Source organism: Prionailurus viverrinus, chromosome F2, assembly GCF_022837055.1.
Source record: "Prionailurus viverrinus isolate Anna chromosome F2, UM_Priviv_1.0, whole genome shotgun sequence".
Classification (NCBI taxonomy): domain Eukaryota; kingdom Metazoa; phylum Chordata; class Mammalia; order Carnivora; family Felidae; genus Prionailurus; species Prionailurus viverrinus.
The window spans coordinates 44,691,313-44,708,866 of record NC_062578.1 but is presented as its reverse complement, the minus strand read 5'-3'; the positions used below and the strand labels follow the sequence as shown (position 1 = coordinate 44,708,866).

At 38.7% G+C, this 17,554-nt stretch overlaps 1 protein-coding gene across 1 annotated transcript in view; it reads left to right on the top strand.

Moving 5' to 3' along the window:
* NIPAL2 (NIPA like domain containing 2) overlaps nucleotides 1-17,554 on the top strand; it is an 84,754-nt gene that overhangs the window by 54,011 nt on the left and 13,189 nt on the right. Inside the window, exons 5-6 of the mRNA XM_047842476.1 lie at nucleotides 3,664-3,785; nucleotides 10,662-10,758. Of these exons, the coding sequence (XP_047698432.1) occupies nucleotides 3,664-3,785; nucleotides 10,662-10,758 (219 nt within the window). The remainder of the gene's footprint in view (nucleotides 1-3,663; nucleotides 3,786-10,661; nucleotides 10,759-17,554) is intronic.

Sequence of the window (17,554 nt, the reverse complement as noted above, 5' to 3'; positions counted from 1 at the left end):
GACTAGGTCACAGAGGGATAAATAACATGCCTAAGCTCTTCCAGCCAGCAAATAGCAGCGAAATTTGAAATCTGTGGGGGCAGTTTCAGCATGGATTAGCCTTTCACGATCCAAGTTTTGATCTGTAATGTAATCATTTCCATGGGCAAAGGGCATGCCAAGGGCTGCTTCCCTTCCTGGAGTATCTTATGCTACCAGATTACTCCCTTGGGCAAGTGGGCCAGCAGAAGGTAAATTAGCAAGTTTCTAACTTAGAAATCTGTGTCTTTCAAATGAAAGAATATGTGTGGCTTCACTGAGAAAAAAAATATCAGGAAATGACATCTTTTAGATGCCACTTTTAGAAAAAGATGGGCTATAAATACATTTTAAGGAAATTTATTTAAGGAGCTGCTAATGACTATCTTCAACACTTTTACACACTTATGGAAAATGTGCACATGATCCATACAGGAGACAGTGAATCACACAAATACAAATGATACCAAGTAGACAAGCATATAACAGGTAGCAGCTCTCTAGAACTGCCTTTGTAATTGTCACAGGAAGCTGAAATTAAAATTATAAAAAGAAAGAATGTGCGACCTATTGAGCTGCCATAGAGTTCTTTACTAGATTCCCACTGATATGGGGCTCAAGTGAAATAATGTGTGTACAAAAGTACTTTGAAAGTACAATTGCAAAATCATCAGTCATTTCATTTGTGTTCAAGGAGTTTTGAAATGGAGAGAAGATCTACCTTGGTGAAAATGGGCACAGTATGCAAATGAGGAAGCAGATGTGAGGCAAGAAAGGAGATGTCAGGATGTGAACCAGGGACCCTTTTGGAAAGTTAAGTGAAATAATGCAACATCCAAAAATGAGATATTATGCAGACTTGAAAAGAATGAGGCTGTCCTACATACACTGATGTGAAATGTTCTCCAAGATATTCTGTTAAGTAGAACAAAAGCAAGTGTGTATAATCTGCTATCACTTGTGTAGAAAACCAAAACTTATGCAGTCTCTCACACACCTGCATAAAACATCCCTGGAAAAGGAAATCTAAGATTTGGTGGCAGTATTAACTTCCAGGAGGGGAACTAGTGTGCCATAAGGGTGTGAGAAAGATTTAACTTTTCACTCACCACCCTTGTGTGTCTTTCAGATTTTTTTCACCTTACGTTGCCCATTCAAGACTAACTTTAAAAAAAGAAATTTAAGGGGAGGGTAGGTGATGGGCATTGAAGAGGGCATCTTTTGGGATGAGTGCTGGGTGTTGTATGGAAACCAATCTGACAATAAATTTCATAGATTAAAAAATAAATAAATAAATAAAAATAAAAAAATTTAAAAAAAGAAATTTAATTGACACTAGATACAGTTAAAGGAGATAAAAAAAATACTGGCAGAGGAATTCAATAAAAATAAGAAATTTGGACTTCACAAAAGGAAGTTGGAAGTCTCTGAGATTTTTAAGTTGTATTCAATGGATTTATTCTACTTCAGTATACCAAGTTTAGAAAACTGTGTGTGTGTTTTTTCATTCCATCCTCCTAGGAACCTAATATTGAACAATTTTCTTACAAGATCTTTTTTTCTTTTCCAAAGAAAGGACAGGGCTGAACAATAATTTTGCCCAAGTTCTTATGTACGATTTTTATTATTTTCTCTTTATTGCAATGCTTAATAATGTATATTGTTTTTTCATTTTTAAAATTCTCATTAGAAATAGCTTTTACAATTTTGTATGTAATTTCTGCCTTCACAAAGTATTACAGAGTAAGTTCTTACATTAGAAGAAGCTTATTTTATAGCTTCTACAAATACCTTGAATAGCTATTGTCTTGCTTGTGTGAAAAGTCAAATGCTATTTGTTCTCAAAAACTAGAGTTCAAAACCCTAAATCATTTGATTAAGAGGAACAGGAAATTGGTGTCTTTGAATTGTGAGATTTTATAGACAAACCAAATTGCTTCAGGTTGGAGTCAGTGCTGGTTGTAAATTATATACACAACAACACTGACCTCAGTTATGAAACAAGTTGAATTATGTTTTCAAGGGTGCTATCTGAAAAATGCTACCTATATAATTTTTCTTTGCTGATTATTAATAAATAAGCAGTCTTCAGTGTTATTTGCAAGGTCAAGGCCTCCCTCTATTCCTCCTTATGTGGCCCCTCTTCCCATACACATTTCTTTCCTCCATTATTTTTTTAATATGAAATTTATTGTCAAATTGGTTTCCATACAACACCCAGTGCTCATCCCCAACAGGTGCTCTCCTCAGTGCCCATCACCCACTTTCCCCTCTTTCCCACCTCCCATCAACCCTCAGTTTATTCTCAGTTTTTAAGAGTCTCTTATGTTTTGGCTTCCTCCCTCTCTAACTTTTTTTTTCCCCTTCCCCTACCCCATGGTCTTCTGTTAAGCTTCTCAGGATCCACATAAGAGTGAAAACATGGTATCTGGCTTTCTCTGTATGGCTTATTTCACTTAGCATAACACTCTCCAGTTCCATCCACGTTGCTACAAAGGGCCATATTTCATTCTTTCTCATTGCCACGTAGTACTCCATTGTGTATGTAAACCACAATTTTTTTTATCCATTCATCAGTTGATGGACATTTAGGCTCTTTCCATAATTTGGCTATTGTTGAGAGAGCTGCTATAAACATTGGGGTACAAGTGCCCCTATGCATCAGTATTCCTGTATCCCTTGGGTAAATTCCTAGCAGTGCTATTGCTGGGTCATAGGGTAGGTCTATTTTTAATTTTTTGAGGAACTTCCACAGTTTTCCAGAGTGGCTGCACCAATTTGCATTCCCACCAACAGTGCAAGAGGGTTTCCGTTTCTCCACATCCTCTCCAGCATCTATAGTCTCCTGATTTGTTCATTTTGGCCACTCTGACTGGCATGAGGTGGTATCTCAGTGTGGTTTTGATTTGTATTTCCCTGATGAGGTTTCCTCCATTATTTTAAGTAATGTGAAAGGCATGACAGTAACACATGGCTTACATAGGTTTATAATGTGATATTTTACTAAGTTACTCCTAGAATTCTAGATTCTAAATTGGATTAAATAAATCTTACAGCAAAGTCAGCATTCACCTTTGTCATTTCTGTTAAAAGGTCTCTAATAAATGGCAATGATTAAGGTGCTCTTTTACCAGAGTTTCAAAGTGTAAAATCACGTGTGTGTGTGTGTGTGTGTGTGTGTGTGTGTGTGTGTGTGTACAAGCTGCAAAGATGAGTGAGTAGATCATCAGGTGTTGAACTTCCCCACTCTCTGGGCTCTGATGGATCTATCATTTTCTTAGTGGTCCATGTGGAAACAAACAGCCAGCTTGGATGTGTTTTCATGTCTCCAAATCACGTGTTCTGATCTTTCCCATCTTTGGGGAAAGGTTTTCTGAGGAGGCAAGGATTCATCTGAAACAACAAGAAAAATCAGAAGTCATGTCCTACCCCATCCTTTCCCTGGCCCTTATCCCCCTTTTAAAGATAATGCTATCATGTGGATGCAGGATGCTATCTAGGGATGGTTTGATGAATTGTATTTTAACAGGGAGGGGCTGTAGGCATTTTTACAAGCAATACTCCGTCTATAGGTAATGTTTGCATTGACAAAAAGGCTTAAATATCCCTTTTCAACTTGGTTTGTCTTTTCAATTTTATTTAAAGGTATGACACTGGGATTTGCAGGAACCTATTTATTGGTGAACTTTGCTCCAAATAGAACTCAGTCTATCTCTGCAAGAACAGTACAGTATTACTTTGTTGGCTGGCAGTTCCTGATCTATGTGGTAAGAATTAAAAAAATTTTTTTTACTATCCCATAAACTATATTATCTAGACCACTTGTACCTACAGATGTTAGAGAATGAATATAATCTTTGCCTCTCAACATTAATATCTCATTAAACCATAAATAGATTTGACTAATACCAAAGTATTTGAAACACTAAATCAGCAATAGAGCACCCCCAGTTTCCCAAGTATCCTATTCTTGACCTGTCACTGGAACAATTTCCACAATATTTAATCCAACAAATTCCAAAGCAATGTGTTTTAGGACAACTCAAAGTAAAAACACAAACCCCAAAAACCTCTCTTCCCAGGTCAAAGGGAAATACCTGAAGACACATTTTAATTCATTGGCTTTAATTCAAGATAGATATTTTCTTCAAAAACGTGTTCATTGAGAACATGTACCAGATTGTCTGGGGAGAAGTAGACAGCAGAAGGATAATGCTGAGAGATGTGTAAAAGAAAGAATGGAATGAGCTGATATAGAAATTTGAAGCCACTAACTGGGATACTTTATTTGATGTAGTGGCTGTACCCCGTGAGTATAGAGAGAACGTGCTTGTGGTGGTTGATGTGTAACTTGTTTCAGAAGTCAGTTTATATTGAAGAAAAAGCGTATTCCAGGAGGGGCAGGTGGTAAGAAGAAAACTGGGATAGACCACGTGACCTTTAACCAAGAACTATATTAGTAAAATAATTGTGAATTCAACAGGAAGAATCAAAGCACAGAGAATCATACATATTTAGCATCAGAAATGATTTTGAAAAGCTATCTGATCTAGTCCTCTGCCATTGAAATAGGTAAAATAGTATGACCCTACTTCATATACCTGTTATTCAAAACTGTGCCATTGGCATTTGCAGGGACATGTTTACTGGTGAACTTTGCTTTAAGTGTAACCCAGGATACTACAGTGGGAACTATATGATATTACATTATTATCTGGCAGTCCTTAATCTTTGTGACAGGAATTCTATATATCTCGCCATCTCTGATATAGAATTCCGACCACCAGAACACAAACGCTTACAGGTGTTTTCTCTTTCTAGTCTCCCTCTATACTGCTTTCTTTTACTTAAACAAATTAGGTTTCTCTGTTTTTGTTTTTGTTTTTGTTTTTAAATCCTCATCCATACACACTCTTCAACTAACTGTCCTATTTCCCTTCCACTCTACTCTCCCCTCTACTTTCCCAACTCCTATTCACTCCTCACTCTTTATCATCTGATAGATCCGTGCCCCTCCCCCCGCAACAAATTGCCAAATGGAATTGCTTTTTTGGTCCTGCTGTTTTTTGAACCTTGTGCAGCATTTACTCATAACCCACCATCTTCTCCTTGAACCCCTCTCTTCCGTGGCTTCCTCAATTTATTTTCCCGACTTCTCCTCTTCCTCTCTGACTAGGCCATCCAATACTCTTTGTGGGCACATCCTTCTCTCATGCCAACCACTCTTGATCTCTTCATGCTACATATTCTTCCAAGGTTTTCTAGTGTGATCTCATTGACAACCCCCATCATTCTTTAGAAAGACTTCTAAATCCAGTCTACATCTCTCTCCCAGGCATCTTCTGAGCTGCAGTTCTGTGTTCTCATCTGTCCACTGATTGCTCATCCCTGTCTTGGACGTGTCATGGGTTCCTCGAATGTAACGTCTCAAAAACTGAACTCAGTGTCTTCTCTCCTGAACTCTCCTCTTTATATTGGAAGGCTCCCCTTCCCCTGTACATCAGACTTTAGGATTGGACTGCCTAATTCAGATTAGCCTTCTTCAGGTCTGTCATTCTTTGTGTCTCTCCTCTGCCCCATTGTAACTTCCTGCTTGTCCAGCAGACCCAGCCCGTTAACAATCGCAGATTTTATCAATCAAATCCATTTTCATGATAGCTGAGGCTTGAAGTCCTACCAACGTATTATTATTATTTGCCTACAAGCAAAACAGATTCTTCATCCAGTAAGAAAAGGGTCACCCAATCGGTGACCAGAAAATGAATAGCCCGAGTTGAATCCTTGGGAGATTAAATATGCAGCAAGATTTGATTTCCTGGAATAAGCAGCAGTGTTTGATGATGACGTGTCTTATATTATTTTAACACCAGAGAAAACATTTAAAAGAACGAAACTACTCTTTCTTAAACCTTCTATTTCCACAAAAGAAACTCTGACATTACTTGTATTTTGCCGTTTTCCAAAGTCAACTCTTAAATTCATTCATTCATTTATTCACTAGTTCATTCAACAGACTGGACATCCAGGGTATAGAGAAGAAGTCCTGTAACAGGAATTTTACAGCCCTGGGAGAGACCCATATTCCCATAAAATAATGAAAGTATATTTGAAAGTAAATGTCATCCAAAAATGTAACTAATTCCAGATATATAAGATAGCATAAAATAAATCTTTAATAAAGTCACATTTGAATAACACTATGGGGGAGCGCCTCTCACGGTCTGTGAGTTCGAAACTCGTGTCAGGCTCTGTGCTGACAGCCCAGAGCCTGGAGGCTGCTTCAGATTCTGTGTCTCTCTCTCTCTCTCTCTCTCTCTCTCTCTCTCTCTGCCCCTCCCCCTCTCACGCTCTGTCTCTGTCTCTGAAAACTGAATAAACCTTAAAAAAACAATTTTTTTAATAACACTATTGGCTTTAGACTCTAAAGGGAATATATCTACATTATCTTAGTTTGGAATTTAATCCATTTTATGTTACCTCTCTAAAGACTCTAGATGTTACCAATTACATGCTAAGCTCTTGAGCTGAAGTTTGGCTTAAATCTGACATCGATGTTTAAGTTTGGCTTAAACATCGAGGTAATTAATATTTAATCCTTAGAGATGGAGGTTTCCATGCTTTTTCTGCAAACCATGACTGCAGAGATCATAATTACAGCAATTAAGGCTATTCTTTGAAGGATCATTCATCTAGCTACTCTTGTATTACACTGAATAGAAATGCAGTACCTGAATTGCTTTTTAGGACTGATCAAATAACTACTAAAATGAATAAGAAAGCATTTTAGAGTCTGAATAAGCTGTACATGTCTTTTTTTTTTTAATTTTTTTTTTCAACGTTTATTTATTTTTGGGACAGAGAGAGACAGAGCATGAATGGGGGAGGGGCAGAGAGAGAGGGAGACACAGAATCGGAAACAGGCTCCAGGCTCTGAGCCATCAGCCCAGAGCCCGACGCGGGGCTCAAACTCACGGACCGCAAGATCGTGACCTGGCTGAAGTCGGACGCTTAACCGACTGCGCCACCCAGGCGCCCCTAAGCTGTACATTTCTCAAAAGAGGATTGTAAAATTGTATCCCAGGCTGGCTAACAGCATCTCCCTGTCTCGGGTGTTTACCGGCACCAGATGGATGTCCATCGAATGTCCATGTTCGTGTTACGTTTAAGGCTTGCGTGAAGTAGAAGCCTCAGAAACAAGGCCCAGGAGCCTGTATCTCTTTTGTCACATCATCCATGGCCCGCCAGTACTCCTCACCACCAAAAACAGGGTGATGAGTGCCTTTAAATCTAATTAGATGAGAGAACCAATCCAGAAAAACCCAGAGTCAATTCAGAAAACTCATCCTGAAGATTCTGTTCTTCTGGAAGGACTTCAGATACCAGAACCTAAGTTAGCTTCCAATTACTTCCATAACGAATTGCCACAGACTTAGTGGCTTAAAGCAATACAGATTTATTATCTTACAGTTTTAAAGGTCAGAAGTCCAACACGGGTCTCACTGGGCTAAAATCAAGGTATTGGCAGGGTTATATTCCTTGCCTGTGCCTCTGGAGGAGAATCCATTTCCTTGCCTTTTCCACCTTCTAGAGGCCGCCAGCCTTCCTTGATGCTGTTCTTTCTCATGTTCCATCTCTCTCTGACCATGCCTGGGATGGTTCTCTGCTTGTTAGGACTCGTATGATTACTTTGAGCCCTCTTGGATAATCCAGGATAATCTCCCCATCTCAAGGTCCATAGCCTTAATTGCATCTCCAAAGCCCCTCTGCCATGTAAAGTAACATACACACAAGTTACAGAGATTAGGACATGGGCATCTTAGGGAGGCCATTATTCTGCCTACCAGACCTACGTCATTTAACCCCTCTGAGCCTTGGTTTCTTCATCTGTAAAATAGTGCCTGCTTCCTCAGGTTGTGAGGATTGAGTGAATTGGCACAAGTAGAGCGGGTGGTGAGCCTGCAGTTAAGTGCCGTTATTATTTCTGACCTCTGAGACAGAATCAGCAAAGCAGCCTCTCCCTGGGTCTCAGCAACCTGTAGAAATCACAGCCGCTTTAGCAATGATATTTTCAGAGAGGGGGAGAAGTGTTGCTAGGAAAAAAAATTAACATTAATTCATGCTGCTTGAATATTTTATTCCTGGGAGCTCCGTGACCTCTTGCCACAAGGCAGAATGCAGGGCAATGACAGCCATTCTGTGAGTCATAGGAGCTCGTGTTAACCACAGAGATGGAATTTGGAAGAGAAAGAAAGAAAGAAAGAAAGAAAGAAAGAAAGAAAGAAAGAAAGAAAGAAAGTCATATTTGATATTTAGAACTGATAACTACCCTCATTTCTCCCTTCCCCCCAATTAATAATCCTCCCACTAACAGATTTAGCTAAGACACTCTGTGCATTAATGCAGGCTGAGCCACCTTCTTTCCAGCAACAAATACAGTTGTTTTCCCGACTTCTCCAGTGGTCCCAAATGCTGCCGTGAGTTGTTTATGTCAGTGTGAGAAATGGAAGCCTGTGGTTGAGAGGGGAGTGAAGCCGACAGGGGTATTTCTGCTAACGATTGATGAGCTGCACAGAGGTGGGGACACCCAACCCATGTTGTGATGGCAGTTTGGGGGAAGACAAAGTGACAGGAGTTTAATAGCCTTTGTAGCATGGCTTGATTCAATTAAAGACCTGGCAAAAAGTCCCTTAAGAAAAAGTTAAAGTAATTGGTTTAATTTACCAGGAAAAAGCTGAGGGATGACTTAATCTTCCACATGAGATGAAAGGTTTTTAAATGAGGAAGATATGGTCTTGCTGCTTTCCATGCCCACAGAGGATTAAAAAAAGAAAAAAGCAAACCTTGAACTGAAACAGTAGAGATTCATGTTGATTTAGAGATGGCTCCATAAGTAAAATATAGTCCTGAATGTACTGAAGTCCGTAACTCTAGTAATTTTTAAGGAAAAAATTAGTGGTGGTGTTTTTATGTCAGAAAAGTAAACATTCATATTTACGATTTCAGGCCAGGGATACTACCTCTTTGAAAAAAAAATAACTTGCATCAGGCTATCTTAAGGACTTCAAAAAAGAAAAAAGTGAAAACAAAAATAAAACTGAGAACTCAAAGTTACATTAGAGTTTTCTTATGGGCAGGAAAATTTTAGACATTCAGTCAATTAATATTTATTGAACACTCAGTTTATTAGACATTAAGTCTTGGTTTTTGGCAAGGTGTTCATAATAAATTTGAGGTGTAATTTATTCATTAATTCCATAAATACTCATTGAGTAACCGACTGTGCCCAGGCACGAAAGACAGTAGCAAACAGGACAGATAAAGTCCCTGTTCTCATAGAACTGATGTGCTAGTTGGGGAGACAGACAACAAACATACAAATGCATGAACAGGAAATATTCTACACTCCACAGTAAATGAGGGGTGGCTCTGTTAGCGCAGTCAGAGAAGACATCTTGGAGGAAGTGATGTGTAAGCTGAGTGACTCCTTTGAGTGACTAGAGTGACTAGAAGGAGCCATTGTAGGGAGATCAGGGAAGGAGTATTCCGGGCAACTCCAACAGTTAGTGCAGTTAGTGCAAAGGCCAGAGCAATCTGAGCATTGCAGAGAACTGGCAGGGGGTGGGGGATCTGTGCCTGGCAGAGGTGGGCCATCCAGGATTTTATTCTTAATGTGATAGGAAACCATAGGAGATTTAAGCAAAGGAATGACTGGATATAATATATAATTCTATTACATATATCATCCTGGATAAATCTCATAAACAATGCACAGTGGGGGAAAAAAGCAAGTAATCAAAACCAAGTATGATTCTGCACGTATAAAGTCCAGACATGTGCAAAAATAAACAAGGCGCTGTTGGGAGACACATGAAAGGTGGTAAACCATAAAGAAAATGAAGAGTAAACACAGAACTCGGTGTAGTGGTTGCTGGGGAAAGCCGAGGAGGAGGGGGGTGCAATTGGGGTGGGGTGCACAGGAGACCTCAAAGTATGGGTAGGTTCTCTTTCTCTGGCTAGGTGCAGGGCACATGACTACTTGTCATATTATGTAAATACCTTATATGTGTATCATATACACTCTCTTTGAATGACCTAGTTCATTATTCAAATTGTGCTTTTAAATGATTCCTCTGGCCGCTGAATGGCTGGGTTGTAGAGGCAAGAGTAGAATCCGAGACGAATTGGAAGCTGTTGCAGTGGTCAGAGAGGGCGGCAGGGAGTGATGGAAAGGAAGGAGTTGCTGGCTGGTGCAAAAGGTGTGTGGTGAGGCCATTCGTTGCAGGGATGAAGGCCCCACGAGGGATAGGTGGGGAAGGAAGGCCTTCAGGAATTTACTGCCTGCATTTGTGTGCTATGCTATTAAATGTACGCGTGGAGATGTCTAGAAGATAGTTGGGTAAATGAGATCAGGGTTGCCGATCTCGGCATCGTTGGCATATAGGTGAGGTTAGAGCTCTGGGTCTGGATGGCTGAGGTTCCATATATTGTCCTCATATGTTTGTAATTGTCCTCAGGAACGCCAGGCACCCTCAATTCTCACAGGGGAACGAACTGTTGCAAAACCAGAAAGAGAAGTGTGGCATTCAGAAGACTGTGTGTAAAATAATTGATACTCTACTCTTTTGCATCTTTTTCACTTCTAGATTTTCGAAATATTAATTTTCTGCACCCTCCTCTATTTCCATAAAAGGAAAGCAATGAAGCACATGGTGATCCTGCTAAGCCTGGTGGCACTTCTAGGTAAGAACATACTGTTCTCTCATTCTCCAATCTAACCATGCTAAGTGAAAAAAGAGGTTTGAAGGAGAACACTTAAGCATTCTGTTCCTTTCTCATTGTTTCTACTTTTCAACTCTGATCTGCAGAAAGAAACCCAGGCTCAATCACGCAAACTGTATTTTGCACATCCATATCTACAAGTGGTGTCTGTTTAGTTCCTTTAAAAACATGTCAGCGTTTTTACTTCTGAGTAATTTTATTTGCTCTCTGAAAGTTGGAGGATTTTGTTTCTTAGGATGTAATTGAAAAATATTAAAAGAGGAACAAAAGAATGATCCCAATTGAAACTTTTTTATCAGGAATTACTTACCAAAATATGGCTAATATGAAATGTAAATGTAAGCAGTATGGTTTTCTTAAATACAACATTTCTTTCATTCATTGTTTATCTACCCATTTCCTTTTTTTCCCCAGGATTTGAAAACTGATGGTTCTGTAAGCCCACTGTGTATTTTTAAATCTGCCCTTTCCCCTCCTCTTACACACACACACACACACACACACACACACACACACACGCACACATACACACACACACACACATCTTCATATAAATCAACACTAGGAGCTCTCACTAATCACTTGGAAAATTGCCTTTTAAAAAGTTATTTATAATTTTTTTTCCTCTTCCTTGCCAATAAAATGAACCATACGTCGTGTGTTGTTTGCTATGATTCTGTAGATTATACCTATACCACTGGGACAGGCAGCAACCTTCATGCTAAGGAGGGGCTGAGTTTCATTTGTCCATCTTCATTTCACAAACTAGTTCTCTCCTTTGAATTGGAAGATTTGTACCTGTGATGATTACTTGTAGAAATGAATTTATACCACAGTCAGGTATGCTGTTGATGAAAAGAACGGATGATGAAAATTTGCTTCTTTCCAAATTGCCAGATAGGGAGAACAAAAGCAAACAACTAAGAGATAAAATGCACATTATATAGGAAAATATTGAAAATAAAGGACATTTTAAATAGGAAAATAAGATAACAGAATTAAGATCATACATAGCAGTTATGATCATAAATGTAAATAGGGTAAATTCACCTAATAATAAAGAAAGATTCCCATATTGGGCTTCAGAAAAATTCCCAGATTGATTTTGAAAAAAGATTCTGAAATTGGATTCATCCACAGTTCTCTGGTTTAGCTCCACAAGAGTTGTAGAAATGGTGACCTTTCTAACCGGCCCTTGCTGGTTGTGAAATACTCTGACTTCATACATAAATGTCATCTAAAACAAGTTAACTCAGACTGAAAGGAAAAGAAAGCAAAAGAGCATACTATTACTATCTAAGTTAAAATCCAGGCAGAAGCGTAGGCTCCTGGAGGCCCCATATTAGTATTTAGCTGCTCATCGTGGCAGAATTGAGGGTTGGGAGGGGGAGACACCAAGGCCAGGGGCCCTCAGGAGATTCAGGCAGCAGCTCTTTTGAAAACGATGTTAATAGAAATATGAGAGGAGTAGAAGACTTCTCTTAGTTCATGGAAGGTAGGTAGACAGAAAGATCTATAAGGACAGAAGAATGAGTCCTCAACGTTGCTCTAACGTTGAACTCTAAATCCTGAAAACAGACCATACACCTGCCTTCAAGTGCCTGTGTGACATTTACAGAAGTTAATTGTGTAATTGCCCACAAAGAAATCCTTGATAAATTCCAGGAATTTGAAGTATGGACCACATTCTCAGATCACAGTGAAATAAAAACAGAAAATAATAACAAAAATAACAGAAACCAGTAAAACTGTAACATCTGGAAATGCTGACACTACTTTTAAACTGCAGCTGGGCCCAAGGAGAAACGAAGCTTTCATTGCAGCATATATTTTTAAATTATTATGAAAACACTTAATATTAAGCCTGTAGTTTATGACTAATGCTGTATTCAGAAGGAAATTCATTACATTAAATGTAAGTCAAGCACTCAGCTCAAAACGGGAGGGAAAAAAACACTGAAATAAAGCTGAAGCAAGCAGAAAGGAGTGATTAATAAAGGCAAAAATTAATGAAATAGAGCACAGAAAAACAATGGATTGATAAATAAACCCAAGAATCTATTCTTTTTTAATTTTTATTTTTTTAATTTTAATTTTTTTTTTAACATTTATTTATTTTTGGGACAGAGAGAGACAGAGCATGAACGGGGGTGGGGCAGAGAGAGAGGGAGACACAGAATCGGAAACAGGCTCCAGGCTCTGAGCCATCAGCCCAGAGCCTGATGCGGGGCTCGAACTCACGTACCGCGAGATCGTGACCTGGCTGAAGTCGGATGCTTAACCGACTGCGCCACCCAGGCGCCCCTCTATTCTTTTTTTAAAAAAAAAAATTTTTTTAACGTTTTATTTATTTTTGAGACAGAGAGAGACAGAGCATGAATGGGGGAGGGGCAGAGAGAGAGGGAGACACAGAATCGGAAGCAGGCTCCAGGCTCTGAGCCATCAGCCCAGAGCCCGACGCGGGGCTCGAACTCACGGACCACGAGATCATGACCTGAGCTGAAGTTGGCTGCTTAACCGACTGAGCCACCCAGGTGCCCCAAGAATCTATTCTTAAAAGACATTAAAAATATCCTTCATAAGACAAAAAAAAAAAGGAAAAATCTCAAATATACAAAATTAGAAATAAAAGCGACAACAAAGATGAAAATTTGATTAAATTGATTATTTTTTAAAGGAAAATAGATATGGAAGACATGGAAGAACGGTTTAAAAAGCTACATCCTGAAAAGAACCAGGCCTACATACTTGACTTTCTTTTTTTTTATTATATGCAATTCATTGTCAAATTAGTTTCCATACAACACCCAGTGCTCATCCCAAAAGATGCCCTCTTCAATACCCATCACCCACCCTCCCCTCCCTCCCACCCCCCATCTTTACTTTCAACCTAGAAGGTTAAATCTTTAAGAAACAGATTCTGTTTTGTTGTTGTTGTTCACACTATTTGAGGACATAAGAAGAAAGCTTTCCCGTTTTGTTTACATAATGAGTATCAATACTGATCCCAAGTAGCACACAGTAAAAATACCCTGTACTAATTTCCCCACTCAATATTAATGTAAAAGTCTCAAAAAATTAGCAAGTAGAATCCAGAAAAAAAAACCCTGACATACTTCATGACCAAGTGGTCTTAATGAAACCGGTTCTTTTTCTCTGTAACGCTTACAAGTTTTACTTACATATCCTACTTACATATTTACATTCTGATATTGCTCATCTTCTCCACCTAATCAGTTCTATGAGGACACAGCCATGTCTGTTCTAGTTACACTGTATATAATTACCTAGAACTGAGGACAGTGAGCACAGAGAAAACATTTGAATTAACTAAATTAATTATGGGAATGAAAGCATGGTTCTTTAAGAAATCCATTGATATGGGGCGCCTGGGTGGCTCAGTCGGTTAGCGTCGGACTTCAGCTCAGGTCATGATCTCACCATCCGTGAGTTCAAGCCCCGCATCAGGCTCTGTGCTGACAGCTCAGAGCCTGGAGCCTGCCTTGGATTCTGTGTCTCCCTCTCTCTCTGACCCTCCCCTGTTCATGCTCTGTCTCTCTCTGTCTCAAAAATAAATACACATTTAAAAAAAAAAAGAAATCCATTGATATAGTTCATCATGTTAATGGCTCAAAAAGGGAAATATCATGTAAATATCCAGATGCTGAAAAGACATGTTAAAATTTAATATCCGTTCCTAATAAAGAATTTGAAATGTAATCAGAATGGAAAGATATCTGTGTTAAAAACATATTTCTCTTTTTAATAATTTTCACTTTATTGGGAAATTATTGACACATAGAGTGTATGTATTTAAGTACACCACGTGGTAATTTGATGCGCATATACATCACAGAATGATTACTGAGCTCATGATAATGACCGCATTTATCACCCCCTATAGTTAACATAGTGAACTGTGTGTGTGTGTGTGTGTGTGTGCGTGTGTGTGCGTGTGTGTGTGTGTGTGTGTGTAATGAGAATGCTTAAGATCTCTCAGCAACTCTGAAGTATACAATACCGCATTATTAACTGTAGTCACCATGCTGTGTCTTAGATCCTCAGAATTTACTCTTCTTAAACTAAACATTTAGACCCTTTGACCTACATCACTCCCTTCCCCCTACTCCCTGCCCCTGACAACCACCATTCTAGTCTCTGTTTCTGTGAAATTGGAAAAATATATATCTCTTAAACCAAAAGCTGAAGCCTACATGCTGGAGAAATAGCACAAGTGCTGTCATCATACTAAGAAATGAGAAAAAGATTGCCCACTTTTCCCTTTATACTTACCTGTGCTGGTTAGGCATTTTACAATGATCACTAATGACTTCTACAAGAAAAAATGATTATGGAAACCATGTAGCAGCTTTGAAAAATAGTTATAGTGTCAAATTAAATGGAAAATGTAGCACACAACATGGTACCTACCTTCGTTGTGATTAAAAGGGCACATGAAGCAGACGCTGGAGATGAGTGAGAGGTAACAGTAGTATGCAGGTGGATTTGTTTTTACTTTATTGTTAATATTGTTTATGTGATAGATTAAAAAAATGAACTAAAAAGAAAATAGAAAGTGAGGGCAACCAGGAAGAAAGGAAACTGGCTTCTGGTGAGGGGCTCCCCAGGCCTGTGGCTGCAGTCTTTCTTAAGTCTTAAGACTCCCAACCGAATACTTCCAACTAGGGGCGCCTGGGTGGCTCAGTTGGTTAAGCGTCTGACTCTTGGTTTCAGCTCAGGTCATGGTCTCACGGTTTGTGGGTTCGTGACCCGCATCAGGTTCCACACTGATGGTACCGAACCTACTTGAGAGTCTCTGTCTCTCCCTCTCTCTTGCTCTCTCTCTCAAAATAAATAAATAAAAATTTTTTAAAAAGATGCTTTCAACTGATCAGGAAGCTGAGAAAGCTAGGAAGTCCTTCTCTATGCTTAGCATACTCAGATTATGGAAGCCAAATCAATAAGTGATATATTTGTGGCTCTAATAAGGAGACATTGGTAGCAATTTGGGAAAGTCTCTGGAAGGAACAGTTGATGAAGTCGGAGGAAACCGAGAAGGCCAGATTTCAAACACAGGTCAGCTATGTCAGGCAAAAGCAGTACCACTGTGATGACGAAAGTAATACATGTCTATTGTTGAGAAATAAGAAAAACAGAGAGGGCCATCAAGAAAAAGGTAAAAATCCATGTAAATGAACACTGCCTCACAGTACTATGGGAATGTGACTGATAGTTTGTAGAAGGCAGCTTGCCAGTATATTTCAGAAGAACAGCATCTGTCACCAGAGCCCCACCCCCACCCCGCTCCCCCGCCCCATAGCTCATTTTCCTAGGGCAATTGGCAGAGTGCTTTGCAAAGATATATGTTCAGGGATATTTATCACAACCTCATTTTTAATTCCAGAAAAAAAAAAAGGATGTACCTAAATAACCTAAATATGCAAAAAATAGGGAATTACCAAGATGAAGTATAATTCATGCAAAAGCATACTTCACAGCTGATGAAAATCATGCTCAGAAGAATATTTAATGGCATAGAAAATACTTGATGGCAGTTGAAACTAGGTTCCTAAATAGTATATACTATTTGTTATATATATATAACATATGTATATACATATGTTATAATGTATTCATATCCAGAGACAGGAAAATAGCTACAAAGAAATATTCCCAAATGTTAAAAATGACTTGGGGATGAGTGTTGAGATTACAGGTGATTTTCATTTTTCTTTCCAGGCTTTTCTGCATTTTTCCAAATTTTCTTAAAGGAACATATAAACTTTTATAGTTTTAAAAAATGAGTTTAAAGGCTCTTCATAATCCCAGTGCCTAGAGATAACTACCAATAGGATCTTGACGTTGTTTCTTCTGGCATTTTTTCCTAGCTTTTTTTTTTTCTGTATATAAAAAGAGAAAATATATAAGCACTTTATATTTTTTATGTATACATTAGAATGATAGCATATTAAATTTTGTATTTTCACCTGTCCTCACCAACCACATTCCCACCCAAAAATAAAACAGAAGTACTTGTCACCAGCCTAGAAATAACTTGCAGAGTTACAATAAAGAGTGATTAATTGGTTGGTGATTGTACATGCTTTGGAAATACAGTGATTAACTATATTAGCAAACCAATAGTTGGTTTAGCTATTTAATAAAAAGTCTAGTTTTGTTTTTGTTTTGCGGTCAAGTACAATTTAACATCAGATGGTAGTTGCATTAGATGACCTTGAAGGGCCTTTGCAATCCTGAGGTTCTGAGGCTAATGGAATAGTGTGTTCAACTCCTTCCCCATTAATGATCCCTTTGGGAAACCTGGCTGTTCAGACCACAAGGCCATAACCACATTGTAGTCTAATTTCAAGCAAAATTTTGAAGAGGAAATCAAGGTCCCTCAAGAGCTACCCTTACAAACTTAAACCATCAAGTGGCGCACATCACTGCAGATAAAATTCCTAGATTAGCTGAGATAGGACTATTGTCATAATCTGTAGAAAACATGTAAGATGATCAGGTCAAAAGCTATTTAAAGATGAAGAGGGACCCAGTTGTAAGGGCCTCTTTGTTCAGATTGGGGGTTTGTTTTTAGAATTTGTCACCTGTTCTCTGTTACGATTTTTAGTGGAAAGGAAAATGCCTGATTTGGAAGTGTGCCCTGGTACTCTTCAAGTTGAAGTATATTTTCAGTTTTTGGAAAAGGAGGTTATGGGAGGCTTTCCCTGGTTGGCCATCAGCTGCTATTTTAAATTTT